The sequence below is a fragment of the Hevea brasiliensis genome, chromosome 5, assembly GCF_030052815.1.
Source record: "Hevea brasiliensis isolate MT/VB/25A 57/8 chromosome 5, ASM3005281v1, whole genome shotgun sequence".
NCBI lineage: Eukaryota > Viridiplantae > Streptophyta > Magnoliopsida > Malpighiales > Euphorbiaceae > Hevea > Hevea brasiliensis.
This window is the reverse complement of record NC_079497.1, coordinates 9,108,144-9,126,065: the sequence shown is the minus strand read 5'-3', so window position 1 is coordinate 9,126,065 and position 17,922 is coordinate 9,108,144. Positions and strand designations below refer to the sequence as shown.

Sequence of the window (17,922 nt, the reverse complement as noted above, 5' to 3'; positions counted from 1 at the left end):
GATTTTATTTAAATATATTATAGTTTTTAAATATATTAAAAGGAAATAAATAATTTGATATATAAAATTATAAAAATAATCATATAATTGAATCAATTTTAAATGATTTCATATCTTTAATCAATATTTCTATCATATTATCATATTTTTATTATTTTTATTATGAAATATTTATTAAAAATTAAGAGATAAAAAAATTTAATTTATATAAAAAATAATAAAAATAAAATATGAAATAATTAATAAAAAAATTTAGACATTATATTATTTATATATATTAAAATTAAAAAAATATATATAAATTAAAATTATTTATACACTAAAATTATGAATAGCCAAAGCACGAACAATTCCTAGTTAAAGATAAAACAATATTCATTTGCCTCGGGCCCTCAAGCAATAGCCTAGTCATCAACATCCCATTATCATGTACTTCGATGAAACTTTCCAGAGCCATCTGGTCACATTACTAATACGGGGACATGGAAAATTTGACTTGTGGACCTCCATCACATGCTTTGTTTTGGTTCCTCGTTTGAGTAGGATTTGGGACAAACACTATATTCGCTTCTTCATCCTTATCTAAGTTGACAAGCATTCGTCATGCAAGATGTTATTGAACCCCACTTATCTGCCAGCAGAAAAGAGTCTATTGTTTGGTGGAGTGACATGACGACCACTAAAAGTTAAAAAATGCTAAGCCCATGAATCTTACACAATGATCAGCTTGGAGTACTTGTTATCCAAGATTTGTATATATGTTGATAACTAGTTATTTCTTCAATGTTAAGGTAAAGCCTATTCACGGGACACAGGTGAAAACTAATTCCCTATTCCAGTTTGAGGGGAACATACCCAAATATTCAAATTTCCAACAAGTGAATGTATGACAAGCAGCCTTAGCTTCATTTTCTTCTAGCTTTCTCATATTAGGAATATCTCTCCTTGTCACAATTTTCACATTTTTGAAACTTCTCTTCTACTATATGCATATTTTCTCCAAAAGGGAAAAAAAAATGGAGTTTTTACTTCGTAAAAAATACTCATATCTGAATCTCCCTCGAGCTCGTTTAGCAAATTGAGATTATAAATAGTCCCACACTTCCAGAAAATAATTTCTTTTCCATATCAATATTCAGAATCATCTTCTTAAACTAAATGCATATACGTACACAAAGACTATCGTCTAATGGGATAGCCAAGAAAAATATGCCAAGTCCTCTTAACTTTGTTTGTCAGTGCTGTTTGATCTCACCTTCTGAAGCCTTTTTACTTTTAGGTCCTTTTTTTGGCTTTTTGAAGTTATCCATGTAAGAAACCTATACAAAAATCCAAGAGAAGAAAATTTATATAACATATGCAAAATTAATAAATAAAAGACCTATTGCTCAAAACTAGCATACAGCAAACGATACAAGCAGACACAGTGTTATTACCACCAGCACTTACAATATAGGATTTCCACTCAATTTTGTCATGCCCCTCTGAGACACTGGCAGGCTGAGGATGAGGATGATTATGAATGTGATGGAATATGTGAATGAGTACAGCAGCATCAAGAGCAGCATACTCCAACTGCAATATAGTGCTTTAGTTTGTCCAATATAAAATTTAAAATGGATATAAAGATCAAAAGGTTCAACAATCACACAGCTCTTGTACTCATTCACATGTGCACACATACAAATCAATTAACAGACTTCAAATTACAATAAAGAAAGTCTGTCTTCCATCAAAATATCAGTTCAGCATTGCCAAAACACATAAAGCTTACCCTAAAAAAAGGGATGTAGCAAACCAGATTTCTCTACAAAAGTAATTCAAACCAGCAACAGCGTTGGTTTTATGTAAGTTTTGGGTAAAAAAGCAGAAACATGCTTTTCCTTTTTTTTTTTTTGTGGAAAATAAATTATTGATATCTCAATGCAAGTTAAAAACCAAGCAAATATCTCATTACTTGCCCTACTCTAACCTTAAGAAAAGTTATTGGTATCATATCAATACTCAGATAAATCTCACTGATAGTTAGTTTATACATTGTACTCGAAAATCACTGGATGGTTAGAGCAAAAACAAGCACAAATGAATAAATGCATGTTGGAACTGCATACGAAACATTAAGCTTAAATCAAAAGTTGGGAAGACTTTCACCAAACTTTGCTTTTCCCTATCAATGGCTTTTGCAGAAGCATTAAAATAGGGAAACATCAATGTAAACAGACAACAATAAATATACCTGGTTCTGACTCAAAGGCCGTTGCTCCCAATTGCTATTCCGTCTTGTTTTATTCAAACCCACTCCTAATATTTTCTGATATGATAGAATGTAAACAACAACGTATAAGAGCAAAATTGAGAATTAAACAAGCCTGAGCTCAGATGCTGAAGAGAATATACGAGGGACAGGAGCTACTGGTGGTATTTTAAATGTTTTAAATACCTTTGCAAGCCCCGACAGACCACCTCGGGGTTCTCTGAATAAATTCTGAATGTCAAGTAACATTTCATAGTGCTTGAAGCACTTCAATTCTCCATATGAATGAGCCAACTGTTTTATATCGCACTGAAAGTTATAACCTACATATCCACAAAGGGCATCAGCACCTTTTGGGTAAATAGCATTGTTTTCCATCTTAACAAATATATTTCATCATCAACAAAATATTCAAGAAAAAGTTTATTGATAATGAACACTCCCGTCAGCCACCAATAATCCATCTAATGTCCTACATAACTTTTTATATAGACCACTTGGTAGGGGTCCATTAACCACTGGGAACCTGACAAATATATTAATGCCTCATTTTGATAAATAAATTGAGTGTGAGAGGTTCTAAAATCTAAGAGTTTATAATACCTGCAAAAGCAAAGCAAATAAAGACACTTTTCTTCTCCACAACAGAGAGATTTCAATTTAAAGGCTTAAAAATTGTATAGAATGTGGTTTTTCCCCAACCAAAGTGTTTAGATATGCCATACCAAGTTTTAAAATTCTAGGAGACTGCAAAATCCGAGTTAGAGAGTTGTCTAAACTATCAGGTACGTCTTCAAATAACTTTATCAAATCAAAGACGAAAACTTTCTTATCAGAAGCAATTTGCATGATAGAAACCTGAAACATAAGACACTCATTTTCATTATAGAAAGAAAGGGGGAAAAGACAAAACGTACAAATATTATCAAAATTTTGAATGTAGAGTCAAGTGAACCCCCTTCACAATAAAATAATAAAGGCATCTGTCATTACCTTGTTTGGTTTGCTGCCTTTCTCATAATTGGGCTTCCATTCACAATCAATACCCACAACTTTACAGCCCTCAATGTGGCATGTAGCATCACACAGGCCATCAACTTCATCAACCCAGACAAAGCCTTCGACAACTAATTCATTGAGTTGCAGATACCTACCATGTGGGAGACTGGCCTCAAGTTCTAAACACCAAATAGATCAAGTTACATACACAATATAATGATTATCCTACGACAATGCTTTCTAACATGATATGTTTGCCACATCCTTGTGGGCCAAAGCTAAATGCTTTCTAACACGACTTGTTCCCACCCATAGTCATAGCAGCAAGATATAATTATTACTAAGCCTTTGCCAGTCTACAGTCCATTTCCCCAAAAATAAAACTTCAAGCAGCAAGCATGGGTAGTTTTGCTATAATCTAAAAGAATCAATGCCTAGAGAACAAGAGTTTACACTTCAAACTCATCCAAAGTCCAGAAATCTATGAAATAACAATATAATGTATGTTGAGCAATAATGTATTGACCTGACCCATAAACCTAAGGCCTTATGTGCACACATTAGACTGAGAATGTGCTCAAACTTTGTTGCACTATCACATCACCAACAGTAAGACCCTTGAAGATACATGCATGAAAATACAGCAATATAAGAATCAGCCAAAAAAAAGTATATAAACACAAATTTTGTTTATATTTTGCTCACATGGAACCCGAATCCAAAGAAGAATAAAAAAACATAAATATATACAAGCATGCTGAAAATATACCTTTGCCTTTCAGAAAACCTTCAAGTGAGTAACGATCACAGAGTTCATCAACCTTCTCTGAGTAACCAGCCTCCATTGCCAAGTAAACCTTACAATTAAATTAGTACATATAATTTAAATGTTAATCAAAAGAAACTAACAGAAAATCAGCAAAATATGTACTTCCCATTATTTCTTGAAATGATATGTAAAGCAGCTACAAATGTGCTCTCCTCTCCTTCTCAGCAGAACTCTAAAACCGTAAAACTGAGATGATTTTGTGTCATATCTTATGCACTTATTCTACATCATTTGCATTTTGCTAGTTGAGCAGAAACTTTGTTTCTTACAATCAGGCTCAGAACTTAATAATTTTATTGAAATGTAAGAAATAATATTCTAGGAAAACAAAAGCTCAAAACAGAAGGGGAATGATGCTGAGTTGGGTAAAGCACAGGCCCAATAGGGCATCTTCAACCTAAGCATCTCTCTTTAAGGATTCTACCACAGTCCCAATAATGTTTTCAATAATCATCCATACACATGATTTGAACCTACGGTTAAACATGGATACGGCAGTCCTTAAGTGCCCACATGAAAATAGAAAGAAAAACAAATAGCAGTTGTAAACAATAAAAATTCTCGAATACAAACATCCTGAAATCAACTCTGCTCAGAAAACCATATCTTTAACTACCCTAGCCCACTAACTATAATCCTAAGCCCATCCAGTTGGAATCAGATATGGAAAGAAAGATCCCCAACAAACCCATTGCCATTCTCACTAAAGACTTTGAGCTAACCCATTGTACAACACCCCTCAGTTTTTTAGGTATAGTTTACCCACAAGGCATAAGACCTTCACTCCTAATATATATATGAAAGCTAAGGACTCAAAAATGGTTAACCAACGATTGCTATGTGTATTCATGAATGATTGACACTCAGAATAATTAAAAAATAATAATTTTAATTAAAAAATATAAAATATTTACAATTTATAAATTTTAAAATATTTAAACTTTCATTTTAGTTTATCTACTTTATTTTGTTAGAATGATCTTTAAAATAAAATAAAATTGAATTGAAATTTATCCCTAAATTTAAAAAAATCATAAAATATCAAATTCAAATTGCTTTGATTGAACATTTTCATCTATTAAAATAGAGATTAAGAATGATTTTTATTTATCTTGATGGAGCCTAGAAAAATTGAAAATGAAAAGAATCAAAATTTTAAAAAAGGAAAAAAAAAAAGAGAGAAAATGTTTGTTAATATTACAAAATTTTTCTTTATTCCAATAAATTGACATTCTTGTATGAAATGACCAACATACCAAATACCACCTTATTTAGCAAAGTTATTTAAAAAATACCATGTGACATGCAATTTAAACAAAATTATTAATCAAATTATTTTAAAATTTAAAATTAATTGCTGTTTATTTTTATTTTTTTTAAAAATACATATCTAACCTTCAAATTTAAAAATTTTCTTTACAATTTGTTACAAACCGATATTTAAAAATGATGATTATCTTATCAATTGTATTAAGAATACAAAGTCAGTACGTATTTATTCTCAATAGAATCACCAATTTACTAATTTATAATAATATGATTAATAGCCTTGCAAATTTTAAGGGTCTTCCCCTTAGTGATTGCAAATTGATCAAAATTTTCAATTATCAAACAATCAGAATATGACACAGCTATGAGATTTACTTACCAAATATTCAACAAGTTGCCTGTCACCGTGTGTCTTTGCCTCTGCAATATCCCATAATGCCTTTTCTGCTAAATTCTTCAATGAACTGCAAGTCAGTGCAATGTTCTTGTTATGCTTAATTGCTTTCGAAGGAAATAGATTAAAGGCTACAAAGCCCTAATGTATAATCTGAAAAGAAAAAAAACCAAGGAATACATGAAATACAATTAGAATACCTTTCTGTGCATTTATGGTATACATCAGGAAATTCTTCCTTCAGATTGTTTTTCTTTATAGTCTCATAAGCATGCTTTAGCATGTTCCTATCAACATACTCCTTAACAAGTGCACATAACATTGGCTTCCCCATAAATGTTGCCCACTTTTCAGCTGCTTTAAATTGTTTGTTCTGCATCATTTTGAGAAGGAAAGACTGCCCAGACTGGCGGATAGAGAAATGTTCTAGCAAAGTGACTGCTGTCATATACGACTGAGATTCTACAAACTTATAAATATATTGTTCAACAAATGTTTTTGCTGTGTCAAATCTATTATCATTTTGGGCCTTTAATCGATAAATTGCTTCCTCAATGTGTGTCAACCTGACATCAAAACCTTCAAGTATCTTGACAACTATCCTCTCATCATGATTGACTAAGCCTCCCACAACATCTATAAATAAATTGGCTGCTAGAACTTTTGCTTGCAAGGTGTCTTCTGAGGTCGGTACCAGTTTTAGAAAACGACGAAGAGCAGATACAATCAAGTGACTGAACCCTTCAGAATATAATCCAAAAATGGGCAGGACATGCAGGCATTGAATAACAAAAGTGGCAGGTCCTGGTTGAGGAGAATTATATAGTACCCGATGAACTTGTTGCTGAAGAATTTTGAACTTTTTCGTTGCCTTACACGAGCCTGTGAATTGTGATCATAGAGAATCACATACAAGAAAGTATTCAATATTACAATAAAAGTACAAAATCAAACCAGAAGCCAAAAGGCAATGGTTGTAAAAGAAGGTATGTGACAGCCTGCCAAACATGATTTAGGTTTTAGTCAAAACACTAAGTCTCATTTACAAACACAGTAGTCCTCAAAATGTTGAGAAAGTTAAAAAGTTATATACAGTTGGATTGTATTTAACAGCTCAACCAGAATCCATGTTGGAGAAAAATTTAACTTTGATGAGGAACTTAGGTTCAATCAAAACAATTAGGCTCTTGGAAAAAAAAAAAAAAGAGAGCCAGAGAGAGAGAGAGAGATGATTACTGATTGTCAAGGGAAAACTTCCAAAATCAAGTCGTCAAGGATGACAGGTCTTACCATGAATATAACATTCTTTCAGGAGGTATAAAAATACTACGGGAGAAACATAGGTTAAGTCAGAAAAGGCATGCACACTTAAGGTCAACGTTTGAGCTTTTTCTTTCTCGTTGTGCAGGTTTGGAACTCTCTCCTCCAAACCCATGTCAGAATAATCAGCAGCAATCCTGGACAACAACAGAAACGAGTGTAAGATGACCCTAAAAATCAGAACATAAATTTGTGTAAAGATACCAACTCATAAACAAGAATGCAATGATTTAACTCACGATTTCTCATTTATCAAATGACACGATTGGAACTATGACCAGACAAATTACTACAACAACAACTAAGCCTTAATTTCAAACTAGATTGGGTCGGCTATATGGATCACATTATGCAAGAAGGGCAACAGTAGGTTGATTGGCATGTGTAAATTCAATCAACTCTCCTTATATGACCAGACAACTTAGAGACAGCTAAATCATTGCATAGAAAGTAATAAATCTAAGACTAATTTAAGCAGTCTCTCTTGAGAAACAGTCAATTAATGAGTTAACAGAATATTTTAAGAGAAAAGACAAACTAGATACTGTTTCCCCACTTCTTGTATGTTATTATATCAACCAAAACCCTGCATTCCTCTCTCCCCCTCAAACAAGATAAAGAACAAAAAGAATTTTTTTTTTAAAAAAAAATGCCGCATCGATAGTTCAAACACCAACCAAACCCCGAAAACTTAATAATAAACAAATAAAATAAAAATTAAACTCGAGCAATTTTTTAATAATTTAAAATCAACATAATATTCAACTTCTACTTCCTTGTTATCTTGTTCATCTTTCTAGGCAACTACAGAAGAGCGTAAAAGAAAAACCTTAAAATAGTACAAGCCTTAGGCTATCGCCAAAATCAACTGTGGTTCAAATGTTACAAAAGAAACAATCACATATCATTTACCGCTAAATAGAAAAACAAATGACACTACTACGTAAGAAAAACGAGGGTTAAAAAAAGAGAGAGATAGAATGCCGTGGCAGTGGCAATCGCACTATTAGCCTGTTTGGGTGCTGAGAAAATAAACGAGCATGAACCAAAGTCTCTGAAAATGCAGAGTTCGAGTAATCTATCTTCAAAACCGAAAAACACTGGAGTAGAGAACATACCAAGCAGAACGCTATGGGATTCTTCAACTCGCTTTCGATTCTAAAATGCGACCGCTATCGGGTATGTGTGTACATATATAGCCACAGGGAGTCTAATGAAGCTCACAAACCACCAAAAACGGAGGAAAAAGAGCAGGGGAATGATTCAATGGTTGCTGGCCTACTCGATTTATCCTCTCTCCCTCTCTCTCTCTCTCCCTCACCCGCTACTGCTCTTGGCTGCTCTATTTATGGAGGGCAAAAATCGCTGGTTTTCACCTCTAGGCCTAATGGAGAGTGGACTATCTACAACCGTTCACATCCCGTTCAAGGCCCACCATGGTTTGTTTGGTTAGCTGGTTGAAAATTATAAAATATTAAAAAATTAAAATATACAATTATTACTTATTTAATAATTATTTCTTTACAATTAACTCCAATTAAAATATGTACTCAAAGTCTCACGATTTAAAATAAAACCAAAACTTATTGATTATAAGATAATTATTTTAATTTAAAAATAAAATATTTAAATAAAATAATTAAACAGATAAGAATATAAGGGAAGAAAAGTAATGGAAAAAAAATCCAAGAAAACATTAGTTTTCAATTTGTAGGAAAGACAATTATTTTAAAAGCTTACCACGTCTCGATTTTAAAAAAATATTTGAATTCCCATTTATTTTTAAACCTAAAATTGGTTAAGGTAGTGCCAGATTTGAAGGCTCAGTTTCACCGTTATCGTTTGCAGAAAGGGTCAATTATTTTTGTTTTATTAAGAGGATCATATCCTTTTTGGTATCCATATGTCATCACAACATTTTATCTTTACTTATATCAATCAGATCAGAAAGGCCTGACACGTCGGATACACGTACGATCAGTTAATGTCCAGGTGATATGACAAACAGATATTTTCCGAGAAGAAAAAAAAAAAACAAAGGAAAGGAAGTTACTCATTTAGCCCTGTCATCCAGATCAAAGCTATTACAATCATCCACTTTTCATTGCATGGCTCCGTTATAACATGGAATCCATGAAAGCAAATTTCTCATGGAAAATACAGGGGTTCTTATTTATTTCGATGCTGTTTGGTATTGATATTGAAAATCAGAAAAAAAAAATTACTTTTTAAAAAATATCATTTTCAATGTCCACTTGATTTTGATTTAATGATAAAGCCATAATTAATCTCAAATTACGACTTCAGTTTGATCCTCTCTCTCCATGTACCAATCGACGAAAAAAAAAATCACTTTTAATACTATTTTAAAATATTATTTGCAAGAAACTGTTTGATTATTTTGAAATTTTTATAGCTAAATCATTTCAAATTTAATTTTAAATTAAGTTATAAGGTTTATTTGATTTAATTATTAATTGATAGCTATTACTGTTAGCTGATAGCCGATGATAGATGGTTTGTGTTAATTGTTTAATAAAATTTTATTTAACTATTGCTGTTAATATGTAAAATAATTAATAAGAGTATATATATCATATAAATTATTTTATTATTAAAATAAATATAAAATTATAAATTTATTATAGTATATTTTTTATTATATTATTAAATTAAATATAAAATTATTCATTTAATATATTATATCATTTATTAATTATTAAAATAAATATATAATTATTGATTTATTATATTATATCATTTATTTTATCATTGAAATAAAAAATAACTAATTTTTTAAAAAAATAATTATTCAACTTTAAAAATATAAATAAAATAATAAAATAATTATTATTGTTGATAAAAACTTATTATTGATAAAACAAACTTTAAAAATATTTTAATTGTTGATAAAAAAATAGTAATAGCTATCACATAATAGTCATTAGCTATATCTAACATTTAAATCAAACAAGCCTCAAATCAGCAATCAGCTAATGAGAAATAGTTCTAAAAATAAAGCTGATATAATTACAACCGATGAACATCACATCAATTACCTATCAGCTATCGATTTTATTTTTTTAAGTTTGTCAAATAATTTAATTCATTTATTTTTGTATGTCTATCAACTATTAGCTACATCCAATAGGTGAACCAAATACTCCTCTAATGTTCTCAAATTAACATTTCAAGAAGTATTTTTTTAACTACGGTTCCAATAGAAATATTGAACAGACTCTTAATCACAAGAAAAGGCAGCAACCCCACTGCCACATTTCTTGTCACCTTTTCTGAACCAGAACATCTTCATTAAGCATTTGGCTGGATGTTCACAGTGGATATCTAACCCTTCCAACTGCATACTTGCCTTTGTAAATCACATGAAGTTTCTATGCTAAATGGAAGACAAGAACACGCAGCTGGAGGGAAGTGAAAGCTCCCTGTTTCCTTGTTCTTGAGGCACGCATCACAAGCCATTAATAAAATACAACAACCATAGAAATCCTTTGAACTAACGAATAAATTTTTCTATCAACAATGGGTATTAGTGAGAACATGCTGCATTTTCCTATATAGAGTATGGATCACTGAGTATTTGCCAAGCTAGATCCCTTACACAGAAGCATTACTTACCAATGGAAAACCAAAAGTTTTCCAAATTCCGAGAGCCCTGTGAAAGGTTAATTTCTTTCCTAGTTCACCTTGCATGGTTAACACTAAAATCAAGCAGTGCATGTCACGTAAACAACCATGGGTTATCTAGTCAACAAGTCCACTTCACAGAGTCAACCTTGTAAATAACATGAACTTTGTATACTAATGAGATTCCAATCAAGATGTAACAGGTCTTGGAAGCTTGAAAGCATAAAAGTGAAAATTTTAATACCTGTTCCAAGGATCAAGACAGAAGACATCTACCTATTCACGTCGTGTTAAATGTCAAGATTTGTGTTTCAATAAGGCTGCATATTAGAAAGGAAATTAATAATAATGCTTCTTTGAGGATTTTCTATGAGTTGGTTGGAGTTAGCAGGGCATTGTCCTGATGGAAAACACCGTGGGGGCTTTTAACATCTGCAACCATTAACAAAATTTAATTTGCATTTGTGAAGCGGTCATATAATTCCTTTGCATGCTCTCTCTAGCTACATTAGCAACAAGGATAAGAATGAGACAGATTATGTACAGGAATAAAGACGAACAAGTAAACTATGCACCCAAAAGCAGTTGAAATCAGAGGCCAACATCCACTAGTCGTGTCCATATGCAATGAGCAATGCAGCATATGATTTTGCATATTAGCTTCTCTCTCCAATTCATCTTTATTTTGCCTGAACCAAATCACGAGGGCATCTTTCAGCAACACAACTACCCTTTCATGAGGGAGAGAGAAGGGAGAACATGTTTGTAAGTATTCTGATTAAGAAAGAACAAAGGAAGGTGAGACATATATGCATTTGGTACCTTGATGAAATTGGTCGAGACCAGAGTGACATATAATCAAACTGTAAACAAGAACAATGCAGACATACCAGGTATAGTTTGTTCCCGGGGTAATCAATATAGGTCAATTATTGGGATCCAGTGTATAAGGTATATAGGTTTCTAACTTTCTATTATAAACTGAGATTGACTGATGTCCTTTGTGCAAGTATTTTCATGGCTTTGATGATTCTAAAGTGCAAGACTGCATCTCAAACAACAATTGTTGCAGGAATACCTGAATATGAACAAAATTAACTATCAAAAAAGTAAGAATTTTACTATCTTAATCATACTGACTTACTGAAGAAACAAATAATGGTAATGGGCTGAAAATTTTACAATTCAATTGTGCTAATTCTTTCTTTGGTTCTTTCTCCATGTCCTCCCCCACAGCTAAAGCAGTTCTATTGCCAGCTTCCCTGAATATCTTCCAAAAAAAGACTTTAGGGTCAGCACAACATAGAAGTTATTGCCTAAGGAGCACAAGAGAACTTAGGGCCTAGAAGATGTATGGCATTGGAATGAAACTTCAATATGAAAAGGGAGAAAGGAATAAAATCATGTTTGATGCTAAACTCCATTCATAACAACTACAACAGCAAAAGCAAAGAATGGAAGCCACGTGAATTCTTGCAAGCAATACATAGTGTTGCTTTTGAATTCTTACTCGTGCTCTCATCTGTCCTCTCATGCCTAGAAATTTAATTTATTATAAAAATCAATTACAAAGATAAAAATAATGAAACAAACGTATATGATACTTCAAAGATGCATCTTACATCCTTTTCTTTTCTTTTCTTCCCACCCCCCACACCTCCCCCACCCCAACACCCCACCCCCCAACCAACACCACCCCCACCCCTTTGAGTGGACAAGCTTCCATGCAATACTTCATGATATAAAAACTATAAAAGTAATGATCTATTAATAGTTCCTATGAAAATCCATTGCTAATAGTATTTTTGCAACCAAATTTGAAAACACTGAAAGGTAATTTAACTAAATGAAACGATTTACATGTATACGAAAGTCTTTTGCACTAATTATATCACCCTCAACAACACAAACATAGACATTTCCATGCACACATATTGCAGGGAATAATTTTGGTTCTTTTCACAAATTTTGTTACAATTGATTTGGTTCTTTTCACAAATTGATCACATGTTACCCTGTATGAATGCTACAACTTATCCACATTCCTGAAAATTTTCATGCAGTACTTGCATCAATTTCAGTCGCACTAAGTACTGTCCTTGTGCACATATTGTAAGACAATAAGTTTGGATTTGCCAAAAAAACTGATTACGACAGTGAATAATGGAAGAAATTAGCCTAAATGAAATTTCAATTATGAGTTTTATAAATTCTTGACATACAAGCATCTGCACAATATGCTAAAACGTGGCATGCCAGTTTGAATCCTCCATAAGAATGTAAAAATTCCATATCTCGGAAGCTCAAACAATCATTTTGTTGTAATTTGACAGATATCCGTATGATGATGCAAAGAATTCTGAATTTCAACTTCAACTGAAATCAATATAGAAACATGCATTACAAAATGAAAGCTTTCTTTTCATTTGACCACTCAGACAAACAAAAGAAGTTTGCAAGAACATAGAATATAAGACACCTCTTCAAAAATCTATTTCAAAGTGGAATGATCAGACTCTGGGAATTTCTTACCGTGATGCCTTGTAAGTAGTGCTATTAACTGCAAAATTCCAAATCTCTATCAGCACAGAAAGCACTCTCAGAATATGTGCATATTGAGTACAAAGCATGATAACCAGATTGTATGTAATATACCTTGACCTCTTCAGCACTATATCCATGAAGGTAATCACCATTCTGCACAAAAAGAATAATAAGTCTGGCAGGAATAAATATCAAAGATGGAGACATAACAACTCATCATACCATGCAAGCCAATTAGAAGTTCCACAATGTTGGAAACCCAAAATTAAATTCCCGCATTATAGGGATTATTTTTTTTTTTTCCTCTTTTGTACATCTTGTTTCCTATTCTTATTAGTTTCCTATTGGTTTAGGTTTTCATAGTTAGGATTCTTGTGTATAAATAGCAGAATGTACAAAGTATTTTTACATTGAGAAATATACTAGAAAACTATCTCCAAAACCTCTAATTTCATCACACAATTTCTTAGGCATCCCCAATTCCCCATGCATAGAACACTAGAAGTCAAAGAAATTTCTCATATTCACAAATTTCAAACAATATCCTAGTTCTTTAAAGGCCACAAGTAGATAAATATAATGAGTAGTATTTGCTCAATCATTGTGTGAACATTTTATTAGTTTTTGCTCAGGGTCAGGGGATAGTCCTGAAAGAACACAGTACATACCTTAATAGTTCGATAAGTCTGCTTATTGTAACCTTTTTTACCAGTGGAGGCGCCTATATTGTGAAGTAAATAGGAAGCTTCAAGACATTGAAGATCCTTTTCAGCTAGGTGGAGATTAATTTTAACCTGATTGTCAGCAACTTCAACCCATTTAGGTACAATGCGCATTTATTTCTAATGTGCAATAAAAATGGCATTGCACCAATTACTCTAAGTACGTGTGCTTATCTTTTGCAGGAGGAAAAATATGCCTTACTTCATCAAGCAGCTTTTTCAAATAAAAAATAAAATAAAATGCCAAAAGATCTGCAATCTACTCTAGATACAAGAATGTATCATGCAATCAAAACATGAACTTTCATAGTGAAAGCCAAAAAGTATATATTCTAGAAAATAAAGAAAGCTAGGAAGTTTTGAATTACATTGGCAATGATAGCACATTGTGCTACAGATTTAATTGTCTTCTTGTAGCCAAACCATGCTCAAGCCTTGCAACAGATTGCCACCTCACATTAGCATTCAAATTATAACCATCAAACACTTCAGCCAAAGTTTCAGCAATAACACCCTCTCCCAAGGCAAACGCAGACCTCCATTTCTTCAATTCCAAGCACCTCAAATATCTCTTCCAATAACACTGCACCAGCAACAATAAACTCTGATCTTCTCTTGAAAAGTTCATACCTCCGAATCCTCTCTCCCTTCCCTTCCTTACACAACCTGTCCACAACACCTCAATTCTCCATTGCTGAACTTTCAATCGCAGTTATAATTCGTGAACAAAACCTTGTTACCGTCAACCAAATATTGTCCATAAATACAGTAGAAAGCCTTTTCAATTGCTTTTATAGCCCCTGAAGTCCTAACAATCACCCCAAAACCACACTCCTTAACTTTATCAACCAACCCAGATTCCCTTATAATTAACCTAACGAACTGTCTCATGTCCGAAACATTACCACTATTAACGAACTTCTGAGTCGAACCCACATGCCCCTACTTCAAAGAGACCCCCAAAATAACACTTCTCATCTTCTCTATGACTAATTCAGTAGACCCACTTGCAATATCCACAACCAACACTCTTTTCTCAAGAAGCGGTAAAAACTGGAGTACACCATTGTATACAAACCTTGCCTCCTCTTCACCAGACAAAGCAACATCTAATACAATAGTTTCATGTATTCCCGCGCTAAGCTCAATTCCATTATCTGCTTCGCACTGCTGCAGTGGTGACGCAGCGGGTCCTACGGGGGGGAATTTGAGAATTTGGTTGAATTCTCGGAGGCACTGGAGCGCGCGAAGATGGGATTCCGCGGAGATGGAAGTGGAAGAGTCACGGCCGAGGCATACAGGGTTCTTATGGCGATTAGTGGTGAGGAATTTGCCTGATGGGTCTGCTGGAATATTAGCATTGTGAAGGAGTTGGTGCCCATGTCTACTGAGGCAAAGAGATTACGACTTGATGGAACTATGGGCTTTGGACTTTGGTGATGTTAATGGAGAAGTTCTTGATCAGAGGGAACGAAGATGACAACTAGGAATCGAGTCCTAAACGGATTTCCGTTACTAACCAGTAACCTGTGATCACAAATGAAGGAAAACGACAAGTTGTCTGATGGGGCAACCGTGGACATACAATCATCGGTGCTAAGTAAATAGCGAGCCGTTTCTCCTTCGAGGATGGAACAGTAATAAACGACGATGTGTGGTTTCCCTCGGTGGAAGTCAAAGTTACCTAGGATTTGATGACAGGGAAGTTTGAAAAATATAAATTTATAAATTTATATTATTAAATTTAAAATTTTTATTTAGAGTGACATATATCATGTAAAATTTATTTTTTATCTATTTGATTTTAATGATAAATAATATATTAAAATTCTTTTAATATGTTTTTAGATCTATATTTATCATTTAAGATTTTTAAATTAATCAGATTAATTTTAGAATTCTATATTAAATCAAGAATGATTATACTAACTTCTTGATACACTGCAGCGTGTTTGTGCCTTTGAGATTCGTCTTCAGGACACTAGATATTGTCCCTCTAGCTTGTCCACACCAAAAACACCTATGGCAGCCATTGAACAGCTTCTAAAGCTTTTCTATTAATTAGAAATTCAAGTTTTGCCTTTTAAGATATTAGAAATGTAAACATGATACTAGAAATAATTTCATCGCATGCCTCCGTTATAACATGGAATCCATGAAAGCAAATTTCTCATGGAAACTATAAGGTTCTTATTCAATTCGAGATGATATTGAAATTGAAAGTCAGAAAATAATACTTTTTAAAAAATATAATTTTTAATGCTCATTTGATTTTGATCTAGTGATAAGGACATAATAAATCTTGAATTATGTCTTTCAATTTGATCCTCTCTTTACATGTATCAATCGACAAAAAAATAAGTCACTTTTAATACTATTTAAAAATATTATTTGCAAGAAATTGTTTGATTATTTTGAAATTTTTATAGCTAAATCATTTTAAATTTAATTTTGAATTAATTTATAAGATTTATTTGATTTAACTGTTAATCGATAACTATCACTGTTAGCTGATAGCTGATTTATATTAATTGTTTAGTAAAATTTTATTTAGTCATTGCTGTTAATATGTGAAATAATTAATAAGAATATATATCATATAATTTATTTTATTATTAAAATAAATATAAAATTATAAATTTATTATAATATATTTTTTATTATATTATTAAATTAAATATACAATTATTCATTTAATATATTATATCATTTATTAATTATTAAAATAAATATATAATTATTAATTTATTATATTATATCATTTATTTTATCATTGAAATAAAAAAATAACTAATTTTTTTAAAAAATAATTAAATAACTTTAAAAATATAAATAAAATAATTATTATTATTGATAAAAAACTTATTATTGATAAAACAAACTTTAAAAATATTTTAATTGTTAATAAAAAAATAGTAATAGCTATCACCTAACAGTCATTAGCTATATCTAATATTTAAACCAAACAAGCTTCAAATCAGCTATCTGATAAGAAATAATTCTAAAAATGGAGGTGATACAATTACAGCCGATGGACATTATATCAATTACCCATCAGCTATCAACTTTATTTTTTTAAGTTTGCCAAACAATTTAATTCACTTATTTTTGTGCGTCTATCAACAATTAGCTGCATTCAACAGGTGAACTAAATACCCCTCTAATGTTCTCAAATAAACATTTTTGAAGAATTTTTTTAATGACAGTTCTAATAGAAATATCAAACAGACTCTTAATCACAAGAAAAGGCAGCAACCCCACTGCCACATTTCTTGTCACCCTTTCTGAACCAGAACATCTTCATTTAGCATTTGGCTGGATGTTCAGAGTGGATATCTAACCCTTCCAACTGCATACTTGCCTTTGTAAATCACATGAACTTTCTATGCTAAATGGAAGACAAGAACACGCAGCTGGAGGAAAGTGAAAGCCCCCTGTTTCCTTGTTCTTGAGGCACGCATCGCAAGCCATTAATAAAATACAACAACCATAGAAATCCTTTGAACTAACTAATAAATTTTTCTATCAACAATGGGTATTAGTCAGAACATGCGACATTTTCCTAATAGAGTATGGATCACTGAGTATTTGCCAAGCTAGATCCCTTACACAGAAGCATTACTTACCAATGGAAAACCAAAAGTTATCCAAATTCCGAGAGCCCTGTGAAAGGTTAATTTCTTTCCTAGTTCCCTTTGCAATTTGCATGGTTAACAGTAAAATCAAGCAGTGCATATCACGTAAACAACCATGGGTTATCTAGTCAACAAGTCCACTTCACAGAGTCAACCTCGTAAATGACATGAACTTTGTATACTAATGAGATTCCAATCAAGATGTAACGGGTCTTGGAAGCTTGAAAGCATAAAAGTGAAAATTTTAATACCTGTTCCAAGGATCAAGACAGAAGACATCTACCTATTCACGTCATGTTAAATGTCAAGAT

The 17,922-nt window shown here is 32.3% G+C and overlaps 1 protein-coding gene and 1 pseudogene across 2 annotated transcripts; both read right to left on the bottom strand.

The window, feature by feature from the left end:
* Positions 1 to 280: 280 nt before the first annotated feature.
* LOC110641831 (uncharacterized) lies at positions 281 to 8,429 on the bottom strand. 2 transcript variants are annotated; one of them, XM_058146891.1, is made up of 12 exons: positions 8,184 to 8,429; positions 7,036 to 7,202; positions 5,946 to 6,627; positions 5,731 to 5,815; positions 4,023 to 4,110; positions 3,248 to 3,432; positions 2,980 to 3,112; positions 2,441 to 2,577; positions 2,237 to 2,311; positions 1,450 to 1,575; positions 1,256 to 1,319; positions 281 to 631 (listed from the first exon to the last, which is right to left on the bottom strand). In XM_058146891.1, exons 2-12 carry the CDS (start codon positions 7,178 to 7,180, stop codon positions 579 to 581), a joined length of 1,773 nt encoding a protein of 590 aa, XP_058002874.1. In that variant the 5' UTR covers positions 7,181 to 7,202; positions 8,184 to 8,429; the 3' UTR covers positions 281 to 578. The 2 variants fall into 2 exon arrangements, with proteins under 2 accessions (XP_058002874.1, XP_058002875.1); XM_058146892.1 differs by lacking the exon at positions 8,184 to 8,429 and adding an exon at positions 7,305 to 7,451.
* Positions 8,430 to 10,859: 2,430 nt separating this feature from the next.
* On the bottom strand, positions 10,860 to 17,447 carry LOC110641812 (uncharacterized; annotated as a pseudogene).
* Positions 17,448 to 17,922: the final 475 nt, after the last annotated feature.

Excerpts from the sequence above, each read along its gene's own strand:
- LOC110641831 (XM_058146891.1), bottom strand. The coding sequence starts at position 7,180 with ATGGGTTTGGAGGAGAGAGTTCCAAACCTGCACAACGAGAAAGAAAAA. Across the intron at positions 2,578-2,979 it reads TCCTAGAATTTTAAAACTTG|GTTATAACTTTCAGTGCGAT; the intron begins GTATGGCATATC and ends GTGGATATGTAG. Across the intron at positions 1,576-2,236 it reads GGCCTTTGAGTCAGAACCAG|TTGGAGTATGCTGCTCTTGA; the intron begins GTATATTTATTG and ends ACTATATTGCAG.